At 29.9% G+C, this 20,298-nt stretch overlaps 1 protein-coding gene across 1 annotated transcript in view; it reads left to right on the top strand.

Moving 5' to 3' along the window:
* LOC132939051 (dopamine D2-like receptor) overlaps positions 1–20,298 on the top strand; it is a 295,469-nt gene that overhangs the window by 232,155 nt on the left and 43,016 nt on the right. The window contains exons 4-6 of the mRNA XM_061006057.1: positions 9,353–9,556; positions 13,763–13,866; positions 18,230–18,377. Coding sequence (XP_060862040.1) covers positions 9,353–9,556; positions 13,763–13,866; positions 18,230–18,377 — 456 coding nt within the window. The remainder of the gene's footprint in view (positions 1–9,352; positions 9,557–13,762; positions 13,867–18,229; positions 18,378–20,298) is intronic.

Here is a 20,298-nt window from a genome sequence, read left to right as displayed (position 1 = left end):
TATAATATTTGCAATAACAATTCCATTTATTTTAAGATATCGATGGATAATTTAATTTTGTTCCAAACTATTACTAAAAACCACACGATAACTAATTTAATATATATTAATGTAATTTTAAATCTGTACACATTGTACACATGTATATAACATTTCGCCGTATGCAATATAATTTGTATGCGCTATACGCTATACGCACTTATATATTTTTCGTGTTCGGTTCACCACTTTTGAGTAATATAAAATGATAATTTTATGTACCTAGCCACAGGAGCGTATAATTTTTAAACTAAAAAGAAAAACTTAAAAATTATATATTTGTTTTTGGTTTTTTGTTCTACCGGCTGGAAAAAAACAAAATCGAATGATTCACCAAGAATAGATATGTTCTATAACTTTTGGCATGGCAGTGGAAAAAAAAACTTTACGGTTCGCAGAGAAAGAAGCCGCCTTGCCTTAGTATCTACTCCCCAGTCCATCACCGCTACACCTACTTACAACCTCCTTATCACCTTTATCCATATACATTATATTATATATATATATATTTATATATGTATACTCACGTAGTAGACGAGTTTAAGGTTTGCTTATGGTATAAAACTTTTCGTAGAAATTGTTTTCGAGAAACCCCGCCTCTTCCGCCACCGCCGCCATGTTCATTTCGAGTAATTCTTCAGGTGTCAGACGCGAACTGGGGCGACTGGTCTGTAGTAATTCAATTTAACCACTCGCTGAAAAATTTATAGAATCCGTAACTCTTACCCAGGAACAAAGAGCTCGCGATGGCCGATGGTCTAAGGTGAAAAAACTGCAGCCAGAAGACGTGAGAACGTACGTTTAGTATATAATATAATGTACTATTGGTACGAGTTTGGTGAGAAATGATCTTTAGTCACGATTCCGCGACCTGTGGCTTTTTATATAATATTATCTCTTCTTACCGCCGTTATCATAATCGTTATCACTGAGTAAATGTAAGCGTAATATATGCATAATGTTATGCACATATAGTTATGGATTAAGAATCCGTTGCTATTGCTCATCGACAATCCGAATGTAGGTGTAAATAATTTTCTATTGAATGAAAAACTTTGTTTAAAAATGCACAGAATACAATATTATAATTTTGAACATGTAAAGATAATATTAGTGTGATGACTTTAATCATAATCGCATTAATTTTAAGGCGATAGGAAGATCATCAGCCAATGAACCCATTATGCACCATATTATAATATAACCGTCATTGTACAGCATATAGAAGTAATACGGCATTACGGCATACATGATCACCTAACGTTGCAGCGTTTGTACAACACACAATTATTAATTACATTATTATTATTGTATAATTTATATACCATTTTAGTTACTTCTAATGGGCGGCGCGTTGTGTATGCAATTTCGGTACATCTCCGTATAGGTGGCGTTCGAGCGTTAAACCGCACTATGTTGACGGTTGAATTAATATAATAATATTATGTTTATTGCGATGACACGACGTGCATATTGTGAATGATTACTCGTGTGGACGAGCGTGACTACTTTCTTTTTATTTTGTCTTAACCACCTCGGTTAGCAGCAAACAGCGGCAAATTTGCGTATTTCAGATTTCCGCGAGAACGGAGTGAATGTATTTGTCAGATGTCACACCGTATAGTAATTAAGTATTGAAATGAATCCATTTTCCACTTAAAGGTTTAGTTGTAGTATGATTAGAAACGCCTTTTCGACGCTGAATGAATGTAATAATAATAATAATGATGAAATAAATTACTTTCTACGAAGATTAATATCCAATTCATATCGTATTAGTTTTACCTGCTGATAAAGAAAAATAAAGTAATATTTTTTTTCATCATCTTGGACGATTGTTAATTTGTTTTTATACAGTCCGTGCTCTTGGTGGTGTGGTAATATATAATATATGTCACCTCCGCAATAAAATATACAGCTGTACCACTGTCTCAAGGATTCCAATAATATTTTACACTAGTATTGCACGCACTGCATACACGGGCACAGGTAATGCCGTTATTATTACTGTTGTCGCATTCACGAGGTTATCACACTCGGGACCTAGTAAAATTATAGTCGAACGGGCTACCGAGTCATTTAAATATCGATTGCTAAAACGGACCATGCCGTGAGTTTCGGTCATCGATTGCATGGATAGTCTAATCCAATAATATACTATATTGTGTGCATAGGATTAATGAAAACTGTTGTTAATATAAACATCAAACCTGTTACTATATTATAATACTGCAGTCTGGAACTATGAAAGGGTGAAAAAAAAAACGCTATGAAAAATAAGAAAAGTCTACGCGGAGAAATGTTATATTTATTGGGCGTACATAATAATAATAATAATAATACGCGATGGATGTGTACGCTAAGCAACGGCGCCTTCTGCGAGCAGGGCAAAAAGACGGGGAAAAAAATTACCCACGTTACACTCACTTACGTGCAGCGCCGAGATTATAAATCGTTTTCGGCTTGCCAAAAGTTGTATAATAAACTTTCAATATGATCGCGGACGTAATAATATAAATAATACATAATAAATGCGAACGCGCCCGTTAATGACTTTCCGAGGACAGCTTTATATCGTGTATTATGTATAAATATATATACTCTGCGCAGCCTGGGAGGTGGTAGTCGCGGTGTGGGCGGTGGCGGTTGGGGTTGGGGTTGGGGTTGTTACCGGCGCGATATAAGGGGTGGGAAGGCGAAGGGGTGTAGGTACGCGGTGGCGGTGAAGAAGGCCGAACGGAATTTATTGAGGCACAACTTCTTTGACACGGCAACGGCCGGCACGAGCGTCCTCCGCAGAGTCCTCTCGCCGCGGCCATACGCGCACACGCCACCGTCATCTCCGTCGAGCGCACCTTCGCCTTCGCGCGCCGAAAAGCCGTTATCTCTCTATTAACGGTTATATTTTATAAGTTTCCATATTATCATCATATATATATTATATACAGACGCGTATACTATAGGTATTATAAATAAATATATATATATTAAACGGACGGACCGAACGCGCGTGTATACACACCGTATTAACGGTAAACGCGAGGATTAAAACCGCATTTTATATCGTGTCAACTGATTTATCTCTATCCTCGCGTGCATTCCGCGCGACCGCAGCCATTATACGTATGTCTCGACCGATCGCTATACACACACACACACACACACTCACTCTCACACACACACACACACACACACACACACAATATAATATATTACGCGTACGTTGTACACCCCCCACCACCACCGCTGCCTTCGTGTGTGCAGTTATTGCACACCACACGAGCACTCTCGGGCGTGTTCTGATTTCCCTCTCGCCAGCCCTTCCGCGGCCGTCACGACGTTTTTACCACACTGGCTCGAGTTTTTTTTTTTTTTTGTTTTATAATGCAACTCGTATGTTTCCGTATTATTTTTTTGTTTTGTATAATTTTATAGAAATATTATTTGTATTTGTATTTGTATTTTTTTTTTTTATAGTGGTCGATAAATCGCGAGGGTGAACGGGAAAAGAAATTTAAAAAAAAAATACTCCCGTCGGTTCATTACGGTTGTCTGCGCACTCGTTAACTAGCGAGAAAACGATAAGTTTCTTTAAAAAAATGTGGCACGCAATAGTGTTGGGCGTCCCAGTCGGACCGACGTCGTGGTCATCGACGTCGGGTAATGCAGTGTTATACAGTGCGACGACATTCGTTCACCAATATTATTTATGTATTACGAAGCTGTTATTTTATGCGTATAATATTAAATATTATATATTCAGTAAAATATAACCGTAAATTGCTGATCGCATTCACAGGACGACTTCTATGCCATAATATGTATAATATTATAATATACTGTTATTCGCTCGTTTCAAACGTACCTATATTATAGCTATATACAACGTGTAACAAGTATTATTGCGGCAATAAGTTATCATTTTAATTTCATTATTGTGACTTCCGTTAAATTCGCTACCTATTGATTAACATTGTTTTGGGAATTATTCATGTGAACCGCTCGCACTATATCTGAACGAAAATAATTATTATTGCAGCTGTCCTAAAAACTGTCTGCTTTATAGTTTCAAAATCTGGTATCGGGACACACACACACGCACACACACGCACACACACACAAGCGCACATACATACATTGTTCGTGGAAAATCTCTCTATATGGTTTTTTTTAAAAATATATTTTATTGGATTATGAATTACGATACATTAAAATATTTTATACCTACTGTAGTACTGTAATAATCCATTCAACAAAATGTACAGTTTTAAAAGGTTTCCACGCAGAAAACGTACGTTTTGTATTTTTGAATCTCGAACCATAATATAGTCCAATATAATATTTGCTGGATTAAAATATATTAAATATATGACGTCACAATATTATCTACAAGGGTGTCGAGAATTTATATATTTGACAATATTGGCCTTTTTATAAATAATTATTGCGAAGCAAAAAATATATTATATTCATGCAATAAACTGCGAATGAGCAGACTGGGTCTTGATGATATAATACCTAACATATTCTGTGGGATGCGTGATATGGTTTTGATCTGGCCATAAAATATTATTATCCGGTCACAAGTTGAAATTTTACAATTGTTGTAAATTCGAAACGCGCCGATTATTCAAGAAATGTACTGGCTTGATATGGTACTTCGTTATGCAAAAATATTCTTGGACTAGCTTCCGTGAAGTACATGTCAGGTATATCATATAGACTACGTGGAATAACGCATATCGAAGGCAGCTCCAAGCCAGGAAAAACTGAGACGAGAAATATTTTTTGTATAATATAAAATTTATATAGATACCTATAATAAAACACTACAAGCATGACTTTTATAATTATGTTTGCAGAAAAAAAAAATGCGATTCACATTATAAATAGATTTGGATGCAACTAACTAGAAATTTTGCATTTATTTGTTTGCCAAGATTATCTCTGCCATGGTCTGAGAATAAATTTGTTAAAATTAAAACGCAAATATGATGAGAAGAGTTATGAAATATATAAATATATTACGCATAGTGTATATATTATTATGACGGAGATTGTATTGCACTGATTTGTAATTGTATTCGAAATGATAGAAGATATTAAAAATTATAATAATCAATAATTTTACTTGGTACATCTTCTTAAAGAATTCCACCATAAGTAATTGAATCTTAAAACTTATTATTCAGAAAAATAAATAATATAACGTATTTATCAAATTGATTACCTACTTTAATGTATGTCTTTTAAAATATTTATAATTTAACTGACACTGTCAAAACAATAGAGCAATTTGAAAGAAATTTAATACTTTGTACGGTATAGTATATTATTGGGTATACAACAATAATAATTGTTATATCATAATAATATTATATTGATTTATCTCAAAACCGTTTTGTTTTGAATTTTTACATGAAATAGTTTACTTGTCCATAAAACGTATAATCATATTGTACATTATTTTTAGATTTAAAATCTCAATTTGATTACAAAAATGAAACGTTTCATCATACAAAATGTTATTAAAAATTAATCTTGCATTGCATTTATTATGACGTGGTTACGATGTAATTATATAATATTCATAAGTTACATAACAACGTATTATTATGTTTTGCTTGTCAAATATTTGAGCTTTTGACAGCTAATTATTAATATTAAAGAAATTGTATATTATTTGCTTGAAGATCAATATTACTAAAAACATATGTTTTATTAATATAAACCGTGTGGAAAGCCCGTGTTCTGAAAACCTACCAGATAAACGTAATATTGTGGCTTGACGCGGCGCATTGGCTGCTACCAGTCACGCGATGTCACTGAGAGTACGTAACGTCCACTGTTACTAGTTCCCGGATGGGTGACCACCCGGATTCGTAATAGAAAAAATACAAACGACACTTTCCATCATAATATATAATAATATACTAAGGGTGGTATGATATTATATATTATTATACAACAAGTAAAATCTTACTGTATAAAATAAATAGGTATCCATACATAATCATGTAGCATTATTTTGTAATGATTGTTTTTGAAAAACTATAAGTGTTAATTTTGAAAATTCATTAAATGTAATTCGTGATTTTATATCATTATTTTACTTTCTCTTGTAAGTTTAGTAATTTATCTAAGAACACCAATTAAACTAGTTCAGATTTCAAAGACCAAAGTCGATTCAAAGTAAACTCATTATATATAATATAAAATTAACATAGTTTAATGAAAGAAGCAGGTCGTTTGTTTTTAACACAATTAATAAAACATTGTACAACTCCGTAAAAAAGAACATTTTATTATATGCATTTGCGGAGCACATATTATATAATATATGTTATAATATATTATTATCTTCTTCATAAAAAAAAAAAAAAATGTTTCCATACATAATATTGTGATCTGTAAATAATTATTATTTCAGTGTGTATTCTTACGAATTTCCATCGGCAACTACAATAAAGCACATTATTACAATAATAGCATCAAACGATATCTGAAAATATATATTAATATATATTACATAAAAAAAAAATTTAAATAAAACCATATCCTCTAACCACTTCATATCACGTCCTTCCTCGTCATCGTATTCCACCGGAATGGCAGCAGAAGAGCGGTCGACCAGCGCGCAGTCCTCAATCGCCTTACTCGATGCGATCCCCCCTTCCATATACCTCCTCCTCCTCCTCGCCTGGCTACCGTAATATTCCCCTTTACTTTTTGCGCTCGTTCCCACCCCCAAGCACATTTCCATGCCGTTTTAAATTACTCCTAGCCGTTTCCTATTCCGAATCCTTCTACGCGTGCATTTCTTGAATTCTCTTTACCGCTTTGCGTTCGCGTTCTCAGCCGTCCCGCAACACACACTCGAACCACTTTCACCTATTCACTCTCACCTTATCTGCAGCGCAGGAGGTTAGATAACTCTATAACCACCCCTCCCCCGTGTATATGTTATTGTGTATAGGTACATATTCTACTTAACTCGGTATATAATCTCATTTACACCATACATACACACACACACGTCTATCCTTCTACGAAGTTTGCGTTCCCACGAGTATTTTTTTTAACAGTTGCATATACGTATTTATACGGTTGTTAGCGATGCTGTTCCCCGGCGTGTGCTGTGCCAACCGTCTCGTATGATTAGGTAGGTACCGATCGTATATGTGGTCGAAATGCGGTTAAATATGCGATTGAGTTTATACACACTCGAAAATAAAATACTGTACACAGCAAGAATAATAATAACGCTGTTGCATGTATGTCTATATTTTGGAAAGAAATATAGGTACATACATAAATAAACAAAAGATTAACGAATATTGTTGCTTCAATTATTTTACTTTCACAAATAATAAATTATTAGCAAAACTATGAAATGTAACACTTGTACTGTTATTATATTTTTAAATTTCTGATGGAACGCAGGAATTTATAATAGTTTTACACGTTTGATGTGACTAATATACGTAATTTAAGGAAGAGAGAAACGAAATTATTTTAATTTTCTTAGTGAATCCCAAAAGCGCATGTAATAACACAATCCAGATAGGTAAAAATTGAAGTATTTTTGCAACACCCATTTTTAACGAAACTCGAGTAAACCACTTAAAATTAATACACGCATGAAGTGCCAAAATAGTTCGTTTATAAACAACCTAGAATTATTTTCATAATATTACAATATTATAACTAAGATCAGTAGTTGTAACGCAGGTGTGCCGTAAACATATTGTACCTCTTAACGATTTCCTGGAAAATACTGATTATTTTCATAATTAATAACCTATCACGAGTAGCATCTGAGTTAAATTTCAAATCGACGTCTACGCCACCATGATTATTTTGCAGTACTTCCAAGGAAATGATTTCATATACGTCAAAAAAAATACAATGCTTAAAATGTAAAAATAATTAATTTCTCGCTTTGCTGGGTATCTAAAATTAACATTTTTAATAAAACAAAGATAAATCATATTGTATTCACAGATTGGTAATACATTTTGGCTCGATAAAACAATAATACCTAATAATAATAAATGGGAATATAATATGTATGTGTTTTATAATATATAATGTACGTATCGAATTTTAGCGAAACATCCATAATTTATGTTGTATATTTTACGTTTTCATGCTTACGTGTAACTTTCGACGATTCCATTAGTTTCGTTTAATTTATGTGATATAGTTTGTTGTATCAAAACGCATATTTAGATGTTTACTAACTAGCAGTGTTTGCCTATACATATCATACAATTAGACATTGTTCCTTTATAAATTTATAATATATTTGAATATTTAACAATATTACTTCATTATAACACATTTACAATTGTTTCATAATATATGATCTAAGTATTGATAATATTACTTTGCATTTTAAAATGTATTACAGTAGGTACAAATTATATTCATCAACAATTATGTACCAATACCATGCATATTATCAAATTAAAAAAATGTTTAAATACGTAAACATAATAATTTACATTTTACAGTAATCAAATTAATATTAATTAATGAAATACAGTTTGATTTTATCGTTATGAATAATTTAGACTTTTTTAAGACCGCGATTTTAATGTATTCGTGAACATTAATGGTATAAAATTTTATAATTCCGTTTTATTTTTTATGATTGTCTGAATCTCAGCGAGCGGATAAAAGCTGTAAAATATATATTGTGTTTTTAGTATATTATACAATTGCGAAATTGAATGAAATAAACTTAATTCTGGAACCATAACCATTCGACGATGATTTGACGATCACTGATAATTTTGTTCTGATTATTGTTAGTATGTTTATCTCCATTTTCCTGACTGCCATATATATCTTATAAATATTGATAAGTATCTTTAAAGATAATTTACCCCATATTATTGTTATTGCTATCGCCTATCAGTTAGTAATTTTCAACGTCGTCCCAAAATAATACACTTAGAACCGACCCAAAATATCCTATTCTATACAATATTTTTGTCGATTTGACGAACTATGAGCATTAAGCTATAAAGTCTTACTCTTTAAAAGAAATTGGATATCAAGTAGTTAACTTTTCATTATAATATGCACAAATAAGATATAATAAAATATGAACGAATATATTTATTTTTATTAATGTTTTCAAACGATCGAAAGAACGACACATAATATGTCGTTTTTGTTCGGAAATATGACGTTATAATATTTCATTAATACTAAGTCGATATATTACGACATTGTATTATTATAGTATGAGTGGCTTTCGGTTAAAATGATATTAATGATATCTTATGTTTTATGTTCGTTAAAGGCATTAAACCTCAGAGCGAGAAAAGCAAAGGCGGCGAGAAGACCGCAGCTGAGCAGAGACATGAAACCGGGTATCATCATCGAAAATGTTGCACAGACCAGAAGACGACTGGCCGAGACCACGTTGCTGGCTACAGCCTCATTAGCGCCCGGAAGTTCATCCATCATTGACGAAGGGCCAACCAACACCGGAAGCGGAAGTCAGGTATTAAAATATGCGCATCAAAATAGCTAACTAATATGGTTCGATACAAAACAATGCTGATCCTGTTGTAATATAGGTACACACGTGTTTAGGTATTATAAATGCCATGTAGTATAATATATTATATATTAGTGATATTACCGCCGTTTTTCATTTTGCTCTCAATTATTATAATATGTTTAATACATGCATACTTCTTATCCGATTCAATAGGCAGTGGTTAGGCATAATACTTATTTTGGGCACGGATTGGTGCAAAATAATATTAATTATTATAATTTAATTATTTTTATGATTAAAACTTTTCGGTGTTTGTCATTGTATAATCTATAGTTAGATTAATTGGCTGATGTTGTATAAGCATTTTTTAAATACGAACACTGGAATTTAAAATAATAATGAATCGGTTTTATAGTTGTAGTTTATGAACAACACTTCACAGAAACTTTATATTTGTCTTAATTGCTATTTGTTGTATACCTAAGTACATGTTACGATAAACTACATTTGGTTATGATGTTTGAACTTTAACCAACTACGAAGTAGAAAATAACTAAACAAAATGAAATATTCTGTTTAACTACCTATTTTTATTTGGTAAAGAAAAACTGCACCACGTTTATTAATTATATTAAAAAACCAAATGTTTGTTCACTGTTATTAATTTAAAGTTAAAACGTAAATTATTTAAATGCCAATATATTAATAAGTACATACTTCAAATATTCAGTGGTAAAATATGTGCATTTCTAACAATGACTATTATGATCTTATGGATATACAAAATGTAATTAACAATATTTTCTAGGTTATATTATGATTATGTATTGATTTTACAATGATGTGTGTTTTTTTTATTTTTTTTTTGTGTTTGTCATCATCTTTTAGGACAGTAAAAGTGCTTGGATTTTCTTCAACAGTAACTTTTATGATAGGAAACTGAATCTAGTTGGTACTTTGGGGGGGGGGGGGGGGGGGTCAAAAGTAAAAATGTCTCAGTACTTTTAAAACGCACCGTGAAAAACAAAAGAAAAATTAAGGAAAAACGGGAATTTTTACGCAAAATTTGTTTTCGAGAAAATCGATTTTGGTTTTTGGTGCAACTCTAAAAATCTCGAAAATTAGCAAATTATATTGAGTTGAGAATTCATAAAAATTTTCTTTTTAAATCTAAGATTTGAAAATGTAATACAAGATTATCCATAAGTTTATCTACCTTAATCAAAAAAAAATTTCTACAAGAAAGTCAAATTAAATTTTTATGAGCGTTTAAAATTCATATTTTTACAACATTTGATATTCACTCGATTAAAACGATTTTCTTATTTTGTTGTAATTAAAAACGTATGACTGTAGATACTTGAAAATTTCACTGAATGTTTATATTAGCATTTTCTATACGCGATAAAATTTTGAAAGGAAGCATGGAGAACTGCAGGAAACCAATCTAAAGATTGAAGACTAAAAAAAAATACGCGATAAAATTTTGAAAATAATTTGACTCTTTTTGAACAGTTTACGGACATTTTCAGTTTCCATTTTTTTTAGTTTTTTTTTCTATAAATATCAATTAAATTTTATCTGCTGGGTAAAAAAGCTTGAAAATTTAATGCAAGGCTCCTGATATATCGTTCTAATAGCAGTTGAAAAATATTTAAAATACATAGGCACAATTTTTTTTATAAGCATTTAAAGTTCAAATGTTGACAACATTTATCAAATTTATAATTTATTAATTATTTTGTAGTTAAAAATGTATAAAATGTTTAACTTTTATGGCTAAGGATTGAAAATTTAAAACAAGGCTCCACGTAAATAGGTTATATATAAATTACTTTATTCACAATAATATCATCAAATATACTTGGTAATATCATAGGCTGACTGACCGTTTTCGCTCAGAATCGTTTTTCTTATACAATGATATTATATCATTGAATTCAAATTTAACACCATCCATTACAGTGACCTTTTTGTAACCTACTGTACAGCAAAGCGACATCCACTTACCCACCTTTTTTGGATTTTTTTTTTTAATATTTCTGGATTTAGAAACAAAATAATATTGTGAAATACATAGCCATATAATGATACGAAATAATAATATTAATTATATTACAATTTAAAAGTTTATTTTAACGTTAATATGAGCTGATCAATACCTTATTGACATCGTTTTAAAAATATTTGATCTAAAAATTTGAAAAAAAATGTATGACATTATATGTCATAATGGATAGATAGGTATATCGAATCTTGATCGTTTTATAGTTCAAACGGAACTTTAAGCTTTGAAGTATAGAATACTACAAAATACTATGTTCATACTTATAAATTTATAATAATTGTTAAAATAATTATTTCAATAACAATTAAATTTTATAAAGTGAATAATAAATATTATTATAAAGTACGTATGTATTTAGATGTAAATAGGTATTCAAATGTACTTATTAAATGTCGACAAATCAAACTAAATTATTATATTCAGGCAACATTTATTGTATCGTATTACCTAGTATACTTATCATTTCAATTCTTAAATCTCAAACTATTCAAGCTACTTACAATCTAGGTATCATCATTATTCAATATTCACAAAATCAATATAAAATAAAACACCTATGTACTGCAATATTTATACTACCACAACATTATATTGTATACAACATATGTACATTTGGACATTTGGTACATTTATATATCAAAACGCATTTCATATCATACATTTCTCATAATTTGAGTTCATAAAAAAAAAAAAAATGTTAAGAAATATTTTATGTACCTTGGGGAATGTAAATGTGTGAAAACTATGTTCTTCATTACTAATATATTATATTTCGTATTCTACATATTCATCTTGTTGATGTTCTTTTTCTTGTTTTTCTTCATTTTCTTATTACTATTATAAAAGTGCAAATATACATACACGGAAAGCGTTGTTTCTCAATTTACAATACTAGTTGAAAAAGTTTCCATCATCTATCAATTTGATTATAATATTAATAATAATAAAAATACAACGTAAGACAAGTTTAAAACAATTAATTCACAAATATATTCAAAATATTTAAATACTTTATAACACACAATACACATCAATTATAATTTTATTTTTATTTTTTTTTAATCTTAATGAATAAATAACAAAATAAAGAAATACAATTTGAATCAATTTTATTCAAAATCCTTAAACGCAAATAACTCGCGTTAAATAAATGTATAATATATAGCTCCAACTACTATTAGTTTTGATTCCTGAATAAGGCATGCATTATTGTATCTATGTATTATTAAAGTAGATAATCAGTGTGATTTTTATGGAATCAGTTTCACTTGGATTGTTCCAGGTTATCTAATACATAGAATTAATTTCGTTTTTCAATATTATATTATTATAATACATCAGTAGTCTGATTATAAACTGTATACTATTATTCTCGAGAATAATGTAATTTTGTTGGATTAAAACCTTTACTATAGGTTAGATTAAATTTCATTGTAAAATACATCAAATAAAACACTATTTTTTGTAGTTATCTACACGAATTTACTAGGAAAAAAAATCATAAATAAAAGTGCAATATAAAGAATAAAAAATGAAAATAAATAAAAATAAAAATTAGGTGTGCCATTTGACAAAATACTGAGTACCTACAATAATTTATTTCTTGCAACGTCTCCTGAATTCGCTTGTTAAAATGGAACTTAAATCAATTTATATGTAAAAGCAGAATATAGAAGTGTTTTAGTTTGATAAAAATATTAAAGCACACCGATATCATATTGACCTTAAAATGTTCATTATTTAAGTGAAGAAATTGTTGAGTAATGTTATATCTGGAAATGTACAAAAATAATTTTTCCCTTCGTTGGGTAAAGTTATAATATAGTTACATAATATAACAATATTATTATATCATATTTATTTATTGATTAATTATACCTATTATAGTATTGTCTAATGTGGAAACGTTTCATTGGATTTCTTTGCTTACCTAGGCATATAAGTTTTTTTTTACTTCCAGATCTCATTTACTTTTAGCGATATTATTTATATTTAAAAAAAAAATCATTGTATTTTACCAGTATACGTATACAACAAACTCGACTGAGTGGGTCACGCAATGCCCTCTGCTATCATTATAACACACATAATAATGCGTATGCTTTCGGGGTGTTTTAATGGGATTTTTGTGTTAACAGGACGACGAAGAAGAGGGTGGATCACCCGGCTCGGATGACTGTCACATCATACATAACGACAAATCTACAGACTTTATCCTGTCCACGGTCATGGAGGAAACTGCGTAAGTGTAAATCTTACGTAATGTTGTAGTGCTTGTGCGAATGTTATAATTGATTTAATATTTGAAATTTGTCCTATTGAGCTATAGATCTAATATCTGTTATTATGTTATTTAACTTTTCGAAATTCATAGATTATAGGTTACCTAGTATATATAAATGAGAGGATTTACATTATTCGTGTTTTGTAACTATACATATTTTATCAGTTGAGCATTTCGTATGGCCCGTTAGAAAATTAATTTAAATTTAATTAATAACATATTAGTGTTCTTTGTATTTATTGAATTTTATTTTCATAGAATATTTAAATTACATGTTATAATTAACGAGCAACGTCAATAAACCATGTAGGGGAAGGATTCCATTGCAACCTCGAGGAAAACATAATATTATCTAAATAACATTTATGGTTCACATCCATTATAAAATAATACTGAGAATCAAAAATGAAATACACAAATAGTCAGAAATTATTTAAAATAAACTTTAAAGCAACATAAGTAAATGTTTCAGCAACAATTTAAAGATTATTTAATTAAAAATCATTTAGGATAGTTTTAATTCACAAAGAGAACTGTAGTCAATATTAAAATGTAGATAAGTTTTTAAATACTAATGTCATAATTTAAATAAATATAGATAATTGTTACTATTGTTTTCAATAATCTAGAGTTTTGTATATAAGTACATGTAAACAAATATTCATAAAATAAAATTGAAAAAAAAAATGTATTAAAATAAATTGTAAGTGATAGTTTATATTTTATATTATACAATTTTGTAGTATGTTCTCAAATACTATAACCATTTTTTACAACAAAAATAAAATAAAATTTTATTTTATTTAACTGATCTAAAACGTAAAATAATTTTAGAATTGTTGTAAGAGTTTGATAAATTAAATTTAAATTATAATATAATATAAATTATTGATAATAAGTTAAATATTGTAAATGTAATAAATTGCATCGCAGTATTTAATAGCTTTTTAGAAATTATCCAATGAATTGATGAATAGCACTGAACTAATTTAAGAATATAAATTTTAATTTGTAAAATTTACTAAAAAGTTTTATTTTCAGTAAAGTGGATTCAATATTTTGTTTGAATAAATCTTAAAATTAAGCTGAATTTTACTATGATTAGTATAAAAAACCAAAACTGAAAAAAGCATAACTATATATCATAAATAAAACTAATAAGTATAGCTCACTTTTTATTAATTTAAAAACAATAACCTTGTTTATGCATTTGTACACCTGGAAATATTAAATAACTCATTTTACATTTATGTATGAAATATAATTATTGCAATTATACTATTCAATATGAATACAATAATTTGTGTTGAATATTAAGCAGGATTTTTAATGGATTTTCATGAACTAACAACTGAATGTCTCTATGTCGGTATTCCACTTATTAATACTTAAACATAATATAATATATAATATATATTTTATTTTTTTTCAATAACGATCAAAGTTAACACAACAATTCAGGCTATATAATTATGAAATAATAATAGTAATGTTTTTTTTAGATTCTGAGCGGAGAGAGGAATGTATTGATTTTACATGATGTGTGTTTTTTGTTGTGTCTATTGTCACCGTTCTGGGCAGTAACACTGCTTCGATTTTCTTCAACAGTATCTTGTTTGACGGAAAAGTGAATCTAGTCGAGAGTCAAAATTTGAAATTTTCAATAGTTTTTAAATACGCATGGAAAAACAAAACGAAAATTAAGGAAAAACGGTATTTTTACTCTAGATTGGTTTTCGACAAATCGATTTTGGTTTTTTGTGTAACTCTAAAACAAATTACCGTAGATACATGCAATTTTCACTGAATGTTAATATTATCGTTTTATACTTAATACAATTTTAAAAATATTTTGACAAATTTAGAGTTGTTTGCGGACATTTTCAGTTTCCAATTTTTTTAGTTTTTTTTCTATGAATGCCAATAAAATTTTATTTGTTGTGTAAAAAAGCTTAAAAAATTAATACAAGGCTCCTAATATATTGTTACAACGATAGTTAAAAAATATTAAAAATACAGTCACAATTTTTTTTATTATCATTTAAAGTTCAAATTTTGACAAAACACGTAATTATCACAAAAATGTGTAAATTATATTGAGTCAGATAAGATAATTTTCCTAAAAATGTTTATTTTTAAATCAATTGTTATAATAGTGGGTAGCTAAAAAATATTAAAAAAACCATGGCCACAATTTATTTTTATAAGCATTTAAAGTTCGATTTTTTTTTTTTTGAAAAAATTTATCTTATTTAAAATTTAAAAACTAATAAAATGCTCAACTTTAATACCTAAGAATTAAAAATTTAAAAAAACTTTCCACGTAAATAAGCAAATAAATTACTTCATAAGTTTGGCTACTTTTATAAAAAAAAAAAAAATGTCTACAAGATTGACAAATTGTGTATAGTACTATAGTGATGTGAAATATTAATGATAATAAATCTTGGTCTAAGAAATCTAAAAAAATTTCGTTAAAAATCGTTGAAAAGTCGAAAGTTATATCAAAATATTTTAAAAATGAAATTAAAAACGAAAATTTTCATTTCGATTTCTGTTTCACATGGTCATAGAAAATGCAAAGACAATAACTATTTTGATGCAACGTACGTTTTAGCTATACGTGGTATGCACTTCAAAAAATACAATTACATTATCTATATACCTTCACCGTGACGGTGATATTGAGTTATAAACGGATATACTATGTTTAATGTGATAAAAGTTGAGATGAATTTCATTTATTAATAATGAAATAATATAGACTCGTGTGGAATATCGTGACCGTTCACGAATCTCTCGTGAGACTAAGACCGAAGACTGTTATTTAGATCATGGCGTTGATGCGAAAAACAAATTATTGTCGTGAAGCCATAATACGATATTTTCATATTAACGAATAAAACGCGTCGATCCCTAAAGGAATGATAATAATAACAATTCATATTTCCTGACGCGGCACGAATAAACTAAAAGTTATAACTTTGCGTCGATCCTCGGCCATCCGTTAGAGTCGTGCGCGGACGACCGTTCAAATGGGTCGACACTAAAACTAAAACTTCGCGGGCGCGGAGACGACGACAACGATAACCGCCCAATTGTAAACGTGCGAGACATGATATAATATGGAAAGTCGGCGTGGGGACGACTCGGTGCTTTGATGAGACTTCTCGTCCCGTTTAATCGCGGTCGGACGTACACACCCGCCGCCGCCGGCTTATTGCCCGCGTACACGGGCAAAACTAGCTATCATTTCCAATATTATAATGACTGCGAATAATAACCGCTCACCGGGTAGTCGTGTCGGGCTGGCCGGGTTTGTTCGAGACCGATTCGAGTTTGCAGTGTGACGACGATTCGGCGGAACGCGAACGATCGTTATTGCAATAATAATAATAATGATTGTCGTCGTCGTCCGCCTCTGCACGCTCGATGTGACTGTTCTGCAGCGTCCGACGCGCGACGTTTTAATTCAGCGAACGCTTTAGATGTTTTATCGAACGATAATTGTTATTTTAATTGAATCGCGCGCCGACCGCCGCCGCGAGAAAATTGAAAAAGTTTTCCACGCGATGGTATAACAAACTTTATTACGTTTCCGAGTGTATAAGTACACCGATAATTATAATAATAATAATAATTGTTCACGAGCCCATTTCCCCTGTAGTAGTAGCAGTGTAGGACCTATGTTTGCGTGTTTCGCTGTATAGATCAATTATTTCTAGACAGTATCAGTGCCGTAACCGGAACTTTTTTTTTTTGGGGGGGGGGCTTAATTTTTCTCTAGACAGTGTTTGTACAACAAGAATACTTATCACCTGTTCCTTTATGGCACCATTGTTCATACAAATTAATTTTGGAGGGAGAGACTTTCTACCAATACCATCCCTTGCTACGATGCTGCCATGCAACGTCGGATCGTTTGGTATTAGGTGCAAAATTATTTTATGAAAATCGTTGCGCACTGCACCTACAGCTCGGTAGTAGAAATAAAGTAGTCGAAATATAATATTACATTATTTCGTACCTATACAGCACATTTTAGAAGTATATAATACCTAAAGAATAAATCCCTGATAAATAATGTAACACTTAAGCTGGATGGTATAAATTAGATTTATGAACAGTCCTTATTCGCACTTTGCATTACTATATATATATTATATTATATTATTATACGTTACATCACTGCCGCGTCCATTGCATTGTTTCCTCGACACAATAATAATATTATATAATATGCCTCCCGAGATAACGATTATGCTATTATACTATAACCGGCTACAAAGTACCTATATCGAGCTAAATATTTGTGTTGCAGGATGGTGGCGACGTTGGCCACGCCATCCAACCTAACTGCCGACCCAAACGGAAACTTGGGTTCCAGACCACAGGATATCGATCTTGTAACAAGGGTCTTGAACCCTAACCAAACAGTCAGCTCCATTAGCGACAAGATCGGTGATAAGGTAAAATTACATAAAAAAAAAAACATTATTTAAACTATTATATTACAAAGGGCGCTTGATGTACAGGATTATAGCAAAAAGGTATTTGGTAAGATAATATACTAACCTAACCGTCAAGCATGCACATTGCTCATTCGCTTCGCTATCCTTTAATAATGCATATTTTATGTTTACATTCAAATTCTGGCTTATAGAATTTTTTAACTATACTTACATAATATTACATACTACCATACATTCAAATTTATCAGTTTGCACTTTGTATACCATTTAAAGAGACAATTTCCTATGGTAATAAGAGCGGTAACAATTTCTTTTTTGTGAAGCACTGACACTTTTTAATGGAAATTGTTAATTAGATGATTATTTTTAAAATGTTGACACATTATCTTTATCGAAATTTTAATGAGTAGTTTCTGAGTTATTACACTTTATATGCTAAGAATAATAGTCTTTATAATGATATTTGTACGTACAATTAAAAATATTTATGATATTTAGTATAGTACCTACTTTTATACTTACTTCCAATTTTTACAAATTATTATATTTTAATAATTGATTTCATTGATTTTTTTATCATCATAGCCCATACCTCACATCTTTATAGCGCCATATCTCTATACATATTATTATATTCAATAGACTATATTATCTAACAGTTAGTATTTAAAGTTGAATTACTCACAAACTATAGTCGTCTGCATATACATCACAAATTTCACAGGAATTATCTGATCATAAATCATTTACAAAAAAAAAAAGAGTGGTTCTTATATAATTAAGAATTATTTTGTATTTCTAAAGAAAACTTCTAAAATTACACACAAATCTAAGTGCATAGCTACATCAAAGTAATGGTTCTTATAAGTTAACTTAAAAATTGAGCAAGTCAGCCTATGATATTACCAAGTATATTTGATGATATTATTGTGAATAAAGTAATTTATATAATATAACCTATTTACGTGGAGACTTGTTTTAAATTTTCAATCCTTACCTATAAAAGTTGAACATTTTATAAATGTTGAACTACAAAATAATTATTAAATTTTAAATTTGATAAATTTTCACGTCGCATTTGAAAACTACTGTGAAATTTTTACTTTTGACCCCCTAAAGTACCAACTAGATCCACTTTCCTATCAGAAAAGTTACTGTTGAAGAAAATCCAAGCACTTTACTGCCCTAAAAAAGTGATGACAGACACAAAAAAAAATTTTAAAAATTAAAAAAAAAAACACACATCATTGTAAAATCATTACATTCATCGTTTCGCTCAGAATCTAAAAATCATTTCGTAATGAGTGCAGTGACATATGTTCAGTATCGTGACGCACGTGTCATACAAAGTGTGAACTTTTCATTTTCCCAAGTAAAATATTATTATAATCTCTTTGAATAAAAATCAATTGATATGTTTTCAAAATAATTATTACTTTAAATTGCTTAACTCGGATTATCATCGTGTTCATCATACCAAATAATTACCATTTAAAATATGTATATTGTCTTAGATTACACCCTTAATTACTATACAGCTTGACAATTATTACATTAAACGTGCAAAATATTATGTAAAGTAAAGTTTGTGTCATTTACCGTGAATATTTCTTATCAGATTCAAAACATCCAACTCTGATAGAATTATGGTTCTAAAATTTACATAATATTATAAATCCGTTCCCTAATCCCTACGCATAACCTTTATCGAGTCACCATCATTGCTACGCAACTGTTTTCACGCATTTTGTGTAAAACCAGTAGCGATGACACTTTGGATTTATTTTGGAACCATAAAGGCATAAACTCGCCGAACCTAGGATTAAAAAACTTTGTTCAGTTTAGAATATCCTGCAAAGTTAAAACATTGTTCGTATTTTTTTCATCGTTCAGACCGGCAAAAACAAATTACGAACCC

Source organism: Metopolophium dirhodum, chromosome 2 (genome assembly GCF_019925205.1).
Source record: "Metopolophium dirhodum isolate CAU chromosome 2, ASM1992520v1, whole genome shotgun sequence".
Classification (NCBI taxonomy): Eukaryota; Metazoa; Arthropoda; class Insecta; order Hemiptera; family Aphididae; genus Metopolophium; species Metopolophium dirhodum.
This window is presented reverse-complemented; position numbering and strand designations above follow the sequence as displayed.